General features: G+C 46.5%; 1 protein-coding gene across 1 annotated transcript in view; it reads left to right on the forward strand.

The window, feature by feature from the left end:
• Positions 1 to 475: 475 nt before the first annotated feature.
• Positions 476 to 9786, forward strand: part of T265_06433 (hypothetical protein) — a gene marked incomplete at both ends in the record, with an annotated part of 19498 nt that continues 10187 nt past the window's right edge. The window contains 2 exons of the mRNA XM_009171691.1: positions 476 to 522; positions 2146 to 2250. Coding sequence (XP_009169955.1) covers positions 476 to 522; positions 2146 to 2250 — 152 coding nt within the window. The remainder of the gene's footprint in view (positions 523 to 2145; positions 2251 to 9786) is intronic.

Here is a 9786-nt window from a genome sequence, read left to right on the forward strand (position 1 = left end):
GAGATGAACCAATAGCTAGAGGATTGTCAGAATGGCCAAATTGCCTCGATTCCTCCGGTAGACAGAGATCCACTGACGTGGCTTCCACCATCTTCTCCCAGTTCGAAGATCCATTGAGTACTGTTACGGCTGTCTGTTTTTTGAGTTTGAGTCACGCGTGCCTATCTACGAAAACGACCAAGAAATTCGAAATATGGAATCACGGTGCTATTGCAAAGATAGTAATACACATATTTAACAAACCCCAACGGATTCTCCGCTGCAGATACCGTAGGGTTACAAAATAAGGCGGTACGATCACCAGCCTGAGGATAAAGCACACATGACTACGCCTCAAAATCGATATCGTCACAACCAAACAGATATCGACGGCGAGCAACCACAAAAATCACGATGTCCGACCAAAGCCGTAAGAGATAAAAAATAGTTCAGTAAAACAAGAAGGTTTCAGTTCATCTGATCAAGGGGAATAAATATGGAGATTGGCTGTCGCACGTGGTTGGAACCGGGAGCACATTGTTGGTAAGCCGCCTTCTACATAAACTACGGCGAAACCATCCTATTTGGTATGACACTCTCCGCACCATCATCGCAAATTCGTACACGAGTTCATGGACAGTCCCTTACGTGGATATCATAAACGGTCATTCGATTTGTCATGGTAGTTAAGATTAGCCAGGTAATTGTTGCAAATTAAGATCAGCATGAATCAATGATATTTCTGAGCTAATCGGAGACGCACGGTGGCCGATTGTTGTCATTCAAACCAGGCAATAAGACGCCGTGTCTAAATAGGGAATCCAAAGTGGAAACAAGTGTCAAAATGTTTTCTGGAGAGAATTATGGCATGAGTTATACTGCGGTGCAGAATGGCAGACACCCAAATTCGGCCGCGACTTCTAACTAATGCAGTTACCCGCCACTGCCCGATTTCAAAAACGGCAATCGTTAATTAAGTTAATGCAAACGGACGTAAGCTTATAGGATTATGGTGGATGTGAATTAGCTCAACTCTACGCAACTAACACAGCTCGGAGCGTGCGGATACATGGTATCAGAGGAAACGTGAGATTTTCGGTGGTTTTACGAATTTGTACAATGATCTGCCTGAGAATAGCAGAGTTACGGCCTGAAGACAAACGTGAAGGCCCTGAAAAAATGAGTTGCTTTGCAGGCGTCATCCCTTCGAGGACAGGCGCTTTGGTGATGGCAGCATGAAGTTCGGCTATAGGCTCAACCTTTTACCCCAGCACTTTTCCTGTTTGAGCGGCGAATATTATAACCCGTTGAAATATCCGTCCACAGAATTTCAAACGAGAGCCATTTGTCCGTCACAAAAATCAGGTTCGATAGTGTTACGATGTTGTGGCTATCTGCTTCCTGAACTTAAGTGACGCGTGCCAGTCAACGAAAGAAACCAAGAAATGCGATTATTGGAATCACATTGCAAAGATATTAATACACATATTCAACAAACCTCAACAGATTCTTTAGTGCAGATACCGTAGGAGTTACAAAATAAGGCGGTACAGTCGCCAGCCTGAAAATAAAACAGAGATCACTTCGCCACTTGTTTGATGCTGTCACAATATAACAGAAATCAACGATGAGTAACCACATAAGACACAATGCCCTACCAAAAGTCGTAAAAGTTATAAAAAATAGTCCCTTAGAACAAGGTTTCAGTTCATCTGGTCAATGGAGATAAGTGTGGGGGTTGGCTGCCACGCGTTGCCTTGAGACGGGAGCGCGTTGCTCATAAGCTGCCTTCTACAGACGGTGCTAACGGTATGGATATCATGGGTTCTTGGTAGCAACGAGCTGTCTCTGAACTGCATACTCATTGGCTAAGTCACAAGTCAGTTGTACTAAGTAGGTAGTTGGCGAATTCGCTTACAGTAGCGCAGCGTCGGGAGTACTCAAGAGGAAGGGGTGGACGTACGTGAAGTCGAGGTTAGCTGAACGTGTTCTAAGTCTTTTGGGGGTAAACTCAACGCCGGGGTTGAGCGGTGAACGGTGAGAAAGTTGAACTGAGCCAACGAAAGAAACTGTATCAGGAGGCCCAGTAAACGGCTGGGAACTACTTTTGGAGGAGGGCATGCAGTTGAGAGGAGATTCGTTAGCCTTGCATCAAGTCCCACACAGGACCGCCGGTGCAGAACGTGGCATAGTGAAAAAGTTTGTTGAATCTGGCGGGAGGGGTAGCCGCCGAAAATTTATCGAACAGGACCTACGCTGGCAGGAAGCTAGGTAGGAACATGTAGGAGCCAAGCTAACTGAAGGTTTTTGTGGGTAAGTAGGTTTCGCCCAGCAGTTGTTTTGATGTAATTATGTTACAGAGGTCGGAGGAAAATCCCGCTTTCTAGGATAGGAGAGGAGAGAGCCTTGAGATCTCAGTGGGGGTTGTGCTTCTTATTGAGTGTGCTTGGGTACGATGATGGAAATAATGGAGGCGTGAAGTGGAGGGACAGTGGGCCGAAGAGCATGCGGCGGATGACTGCTGGCAATGTCTAGTGCACCGTTGTTCCAGGCAGTATGGACGAGTCATCAGCTCTTCGGACTGCTGAGCTTGAATGTTGGGGCAATTCATACTTTTTACAGGTGGTAAAACAAATAACCGATTTGTAAAGGCGATGGAGGGTGTGTGGGGCTGGGAGCAAGTGGATAGTTTTTCGTGTGTTTAGTTCTAGAAAAAGTCCAAGACGCAAAATCACACGGATAAAGCAAAAAGTTTGGCGTAGTTACTAGCAGTCATGGATACAACGGGTTTGTATACGACTGCCGATGGGGCTAGGTTACAGGGAAAGAATGTCGTCAACAGCTTCCGGTGAAGCGCCCATGATTTTTGCCATGCTTTTTAAGTTTATGAAAGGACTGATCACATTAAAAGTCTTGGTAACTAGTGAGCAACTGGAATTGAGCTGGTTGACCTGAGTTGCAACAAGAAGGATGGTTCGGCACTTTGTGAGTCTCGGAGCTGATAGACACGCTTGCAAGGCTTTAAAGCAAGGTGTAGTACCGGGGTACAAAGCGAATAAGAGTGCCTGGCAGCTCCAGCATTGCCTCAGATATTCGGGTTCCAAAACCTTTTGATTCAAAAGCAGGAAAGACCATTGTATCCAGCAAAACTAATAAAATGTTGTCCACGGTCAGGGTGCATGACCTGCTGTTTCCAGGTGTGATAACGACGGCCTGTGTGGTTGTGAAAGATGCTGGCTGTAGGTGAGGTCTGAGTTCATGTTACATTGAAGGTATTGATTTGCTTAGGTGATAAAGAATTTTGTTTGGAAGTTTTGATCAGCCGGCATTTGAGATCGGCTGTAGGATGTTAAGTGAGTCGTGTGTGTTCGCAGCCTTGGGATTTACCGCCTTGAATTACTGGAAGGGAGAAAGAGCTCCCTAAAATGTCAACTGCCGGACGGCATCCCTTTCGCCTCTTGACCCCAGTAATATGGAGTAACACGTAAGTGGCTTCTGCATGGCAGCTAAGATAGCGTCGACGTGTCACATGCTGTCAAAATGAAGAGTCTACGCACTCAACGGATACGGTCAGGGGCGTTTTCCATTTAGAGCTGGTGAAGCCATTCTTTACACTGATGGATCTCATGGACAAGCGTGGTAATACAGCCGATGCTTTTTCAAGGGTTGATTGGTTGCATACCGCTCCAGGGTTTGCCATCAACGATACGGTCAGGGGCGTTTTCCATTTAGAGCTGGTGAAGCCATTCTTTACACTGATGGATCTCATGGACAAGCGTGGTAATACAGCCGATGCTTTTTCAAGGGTTGATTGGTTGCATACCGCTCCAGGGTTTAGGGGATATGCAGTTGGTTAAACGCATCAAAAAGAAGCTAGTGTCCTATAATTTGCTAGATTTGATTGAACCTGGCAGTCCCTCAGTGGGGGAGGAGAAAAAATGTTGCTTGCGGGATAACAAACGAGGCATTTGAGGGTAATACCCACTTGTCTGGGTTTGATCGAAATATTCTGTCGACTGGCCTGCGACGGTGACGGGGTTCGTAGTTGTCACTTCGGGCTGCAATACCTTTCCTCGGGGTATATGATGAGGCATCAGGATCCCTCTGCTACCTATGTAACAAAGACGGGAGTTGTGTGATAAGGCGATGCCTGGTACTCGGCTATATGTTGAACAATGCTTCTTCCCGAGGGATCAAGTTGTGAACCCCCCCACGCCAGCAGGAACGATGGTTAAGATTGGGCTCGAATCTGTAAGATAGTCCGTGGAAAAGTTTCAGGTTAGCGTAAGAAAATGAAGGGATTAGCCTCTCATGATTGCCTGGAATTCATCAGTGAAGTTTTTTAAATAATAACCAGATACTGAAAATCACTGCAGGTCGGCTTGCAAGTGCCACTACGAAAGCCGACTTTATCCGCAAAAGAAGTCTCTAGCGTGCGAGTCGGCTAATGTTGTTAAGGCCGGAATTTGTTACGACGAGTACGTTCGAGTTTCTTTTCAGGTAAGCTACGTGATATGAATGACCAAGAAGGAAAGGAGTGAAATCGGGACCGGATGATGTATGTATACAGGACGCGGAGGGCTGTTACTCATAGACCCAGGCAACGGGGAATTCCGTTTAGGTAGAAAAAGATGGAGCGCGGGACGAATACGACCACTGAAGGAGCACATCAATCAAACAATCAATTCGTGCAATCATTGGTTGCAGCACAAAGTGCGGTCGATAGTCGGCAAAAAAATTTGAACACCTGAAATATGGAGCTCGTTTTTCGCCGGCGCTCCATACATCTTTCTGTTTCAAGACACCCAGTGACCTACAAAACCTAGAAATGTGAACGAGCCCTTCACGCCTGGAACTTGTAATGAGGAAGCGGAACCGCTGAAATCTCCAGCAGCCTGCTATAAGTACTTTTCTAATCGCATGGTACTGTGCGACCGCCTTTTGTGCTGCCCTGTGTTGCAGATTAGAGTTTCTTACCTGCCGCTTGCCGTCTTGTCCTGTTTGCACGCAAACAACGCCAAGCTTAGGCATAATCATGATGAAATTCCCCTGTGCCGCTTGAACAGGCTATGCTAAGTGTAGGATGCCGGAACGCTCGCTCAGAAGACCATCTCAGGTTTGGTCAGCAGGGCGCTAATTTTTCACCCCGACTGTGAACGTTCGATTCCAGGTGGGAACGTTTCCCAAGGGAAGCAATAATTTATGAGGGGTACGGAAGCAAAATTTAAGGACGGGTACGCAGCAGGCAGCACCCATTTCGTTGTCGTATAATCCACCAGTTAAATTTGACACTGGATGAAGTGTGGAAAGGGTAAAAATGTAAAATGACGGAGACGCTTCTGAAGTCTCGATATTATTGATAATTTAATGTCTGACTTAAGGAACAAACGCCTACTCGTTACAAAAACAGGCCTTCTCCACTTTGTCGCAGGAGGACACTTTCCGCGTACTACCTCGGTGCCGGCATCAAAAACGGAAAAGGTTCACACAAGAAATATCTTATTCCAAACCTTCTGTCTCTAGAGGCGCTTGAGTATGCTTTGGTGTCGATTCTAAATGGTAATTTCCACCTTTAATTTGTCTTTGCGCAACCGTGCCCCTCAGGTGTATGGATAACCCCCGATCGACCATGTGTTACAATGCGATACCATATCGTTCCTATCACTGCAATATATCGAAGAGCACAGTGGTTGGGGGACTCATTTGCCTATACTAGTAAACGTGTTTCCGAAGTCCATCAGATATTTGGAAGCCAGGGTTAACGGCAAGGTGTAGCTTGCAAGGCGCTCAGTAAACCGATCACAAACTCCGCATTTTAAGGCTGTCCTAATTTAAAGCATCGGGTAGGCAGACGGCTCGGTATCTGGGCCACGCTCTCCTCCATCCTGGCATTGTAAATCATTCCAGAACGTATTCAGACGTGAAGATATATTAATAAAATATACATCCCGCAAACTCAGAAGCCATGGTCTTTTCGTTCATGGGCGTGAGCGAAGCAGCCACCGTCCACGTCAACCAAATATCTAACCCAAATTCAGCCAACGTGATGAGCTTTTACTATCCGCCTTGATCACAGTCCCAAAACAGCTCTTCAGAGATGCGACATATGAAATTCTAGTTTCTTTGGAAAGGCTCTTATCGAGCCAAACCCGTGGTACCATAAAGTCGGGGAGACTACCGCCTATTCAAAGAGAAATGCATGAAGCACTTCGTCGTATCATAGAGAACATTGTGTAGCTATATATACTCAGCCCCAGCGTCCTTATCACAATTAACCTCGTCGAGGTGTAGCTGTAAATGGCCCCTAACTGCCTTCGTCTTTACGGTGGACGACATTTGTCAATTCTTGCACAAAATCAACCCAATCTGCGCTCCGGGGCCCAAAGTCGTCAATCCGGGGATCCTGAAACAAAATTTGTTGACACTGGCAAAACAATTCAAACTAGTGTTTCGTTGGTGGCTTGACGAATGTCAACCCCCCTCTGATCGGAAGGAAGAGTTTTCACGTCAATCTACAAAAATGTTGACTGATTATCGCCCGGCAGCTACAGACCGATTGTCTCACTAGCGTGTCCTGCAAGGTGATGGAATGCATTCTGAAATGAGCCCTGTTGCTATCTTTAGTTCAACACAGATTTCTCAAAATCTTCTTGCATGACGAACACGCTGGTATTCGTGGACAGCTTAACTCAAGCCAAAGAAGGGAAACTCATATCGGATGCCATATTTTTCAGCCTCCGAAAACCAATCGACCGATTCTCACACGTCTAGCTGCTCAACAAACGCAGGTATTACGGGAGTTGATGGAAAATTCCTTGGTGGATTTGGGCATTCCTCTCAGACGGAACATTCAGAGTGAAAGTAGGCTCAACCGTCTGTTCTTGGGCACCGGTCTCCATTTGAGTTCCTCAAGGTATCATTTTGAGTCCATTGCTGCTTCTGATATAAGTCGACGACTTTCCAGGTGTTCTTTCATGTCCATGTCTGCCTTTTTCGGACGACCTCTAATGTTAGCAGTCTACAAATGGATATAGACGCTGCAAAGCAGTAGTCGTTGGATTGGCACCCTCCTCTGAATGACGAAATTCGCGTCCATATTGTATTCGCAGGAGACTCGCCTGACTGCGCCTAACTGCTTAAATGGCATTCGCCGTTCTACGGATGATTCGGCGCATCTCCTCACGTAATACTCGCATGAACCCCTAATGCTACGTGGGATCTACGTCAGACCGCTCTTGAATTTGCCAACAAAGCTGTCTGCCTGGAATTCAGGAAGGGCGTAATCCTCGTCGAGCAAATCCAGTGAGTTGATACGAAACTGGTTGTCGGGCTCAAATCCGTTGACTAAGAGACGCGCCTCGCGATGCTTCACTTTTTTCCCCTGGAGTATTCTCATCTACGTGGGGACGTATTCTTACTTATGCCCTCTTTGGACAAAACGCATAAAACGAGTTTTCCACCACTGACCCAGGAGACACACGGCAGTGATATTTAGAGGTTAATTTCAAGCGCAGAGGGCACACTTTGGCTTTCTTTAATTCGGGAGTTTGCTGCGTGGAATAACCCTTCTTTGCTGGCTGTCCACATTCCGCACAGAACACACTTCAAAAAACCTATAGGCACTTTTTATGCGAGTCCATGCGCCGGCAATCGTAGTGCTTCGCACTGAGGACTTAAAGGGCAGTGCTACAACTTTTTTCGCACGCGCGCAGCCACAGAACAACAAGAACAAAAATGATCCGGAATACTTGGGCGAAAGCTTCGGTCCCGTGCACCAAACCTTGAATCCTTTATTTCTTGAAGAGCCCTAGACCCCGGCCAATGTGGCAAGGGCACAATATACGTTTACAGCTAGTGCAATGTCCTGAATCCGTATTGCGTGTCGTAACTTTCGTTGTCACCCCTCTGTTTTTGGAGGATAATTCAAAAACCGTGCATCCGGCAGCACGAGTTGGGACTTTGTGCGAAAATTCCACGCAGAACTGGATCGCAACATTTGGCTTTTATTGTCGTGCGTTTTTTCCGGCGACTTATATTCCAGACAGATGAGCCCTATGAGAATGATAGGAAAACCGGAGTTTCTGAGACATTCTACTCTACATCACTACATATTCAATAGAAAGAGTAAGAGGAACTATAACAGGGGCATCTCCGTTGGACGGCACTTCCTGCAGAAAATTTCTTGACCTGCTCAACGTACGTTTACATGATCACAGTTATCCGAAGGTTCGGAAAACCGCGGAGTATTTCAATCTAATTAACTGCAAACAGTCCACGGTGGTCCGTGTGTGGTGAGTTGACCATGGAATACAAGCACATCAGCCAGATTCCTTGGCACCAACATCATCGCCATCCGAGTAACCAAATTTTTACCTTGTTCTCTGCTGTCGCGGAGCATTTATCATCGCTAGTATGGAGAGCCAAGGTTCACGAGAGCCCCTGATTTATTTCAGAGCTGCTCAGGTGCTCCCCATGACCCTTCAGCACGCTGATGTTCGAGATTCTGAAGTTGTTGGAATATATGAGGAGGAAAACTACCGGGATGCCCGAGGTGGCTCAGCAACACGTTGAGCAATTCAGAAACCAGTAATGAAACTTCAGCTAACTGGTGCTATATTGTTTGACAAATTTAACTGATTACATCAAGCAGCAAATTTCGGATAGACGTTAGAAGCCAATCCAGTGGTTACAGTGCGCTCTTCCATTTTCCAAACAGAGACTTCCCAATAAGTGTATGGCTCGGGCGACCGAAAAGTTGAAATTGGCGCCGGGATTGCACGTCATGTCAAACAAAATCACTGTTCATTGGTATTCAAAAAATTCAAGAAGAAAGGGTATAATGCCACCCGATTTGAGTCTCACTGTGTGATTGGCTTGTGCCTCCCAAATGGCGTAGGTTTTGTTTAAATTGGTTGAGGCTGTCACCGTTTGGCTGTTGGAACCCTCGGTTTTCGGCGGGATTCTGATACTGGATATCGAAGTTAGTTTGATGTCTTCTAAAGTATTCTGCTTGTCATTATCACACCGAATGCGGCACCATAACCACAGACGTTAGCGGCAAGGTGGGAAGCGTGAGATCGGTCGTAAACTGGAATGATCCTCTGCTTGCGGTTAGTCTCGGGCGGTCGGCTGAAAAATGTTGGTCTCCTGCGGTTCGCACCATTTAGCCGCTCACTTTCGATGGTCTATCCTCACATTACATTGGCCAGAGATTTAGTGGGTTCGTTTTGACTTGATGCAACTGCCGTACGACTGTACAACCACAGCTCCAGAGCTTAGGTCGCTTGTCACTTGCGCGTATTATTAATGTCTGACGTAATGTCAGTGTTCGGAGTTGTTGGCGGATATGTTACGTACCTGACGCCAATCCCAACTCGTGACAGGAGAACAGGTTGCCGACGCTAAGACCGTCGCTTATACCAATAGTCCGGGAAAATAGCATAATATGGGGTCGACGGGGAAAGTCACCACAAAATGAGATGGCTGAAGACGGGTAGGATTCCACCAACAAGTCAGAGCTCCATTCAAATGTCAATCGGGCGAAACCGGAAACACCCATGCGCTGCACAAGTTCCATAAACAGTAGTATTGGGTGTAACAGCCAGCGGTGTACGGGGAGCTCTCCAAAAGCTTCCGTACACAAAGCGGTTTCCGTCATGGATGCCCACTCTCTCCGTTCCTTTTGCACTGCGTGATCGATGGAATAATGAGACGAACGCTGCAGGGTCTCCAAAACCCTGGTGTTGAAATAGCCTGTGAAGAAAATCTTGTCGATCTGGAATATGCAGACGACATCGTTCTCATGTT

This window comes from Opisthorchis viverrini, assembly GCF_000715545.1.
Source record: "Opisthorchis viverrini unplaced genomic scaffold opera_v5_132, whole genome shotgun sequence".
NCBI classification, from domain to species: domain Eukaryota; kingdom Metazoa; phylum Platyhelminthes; class Trematoda; order Opisthorchiida; family Opisthorchiidae; genus Opisthorchis; species Opisthorchis viverrini.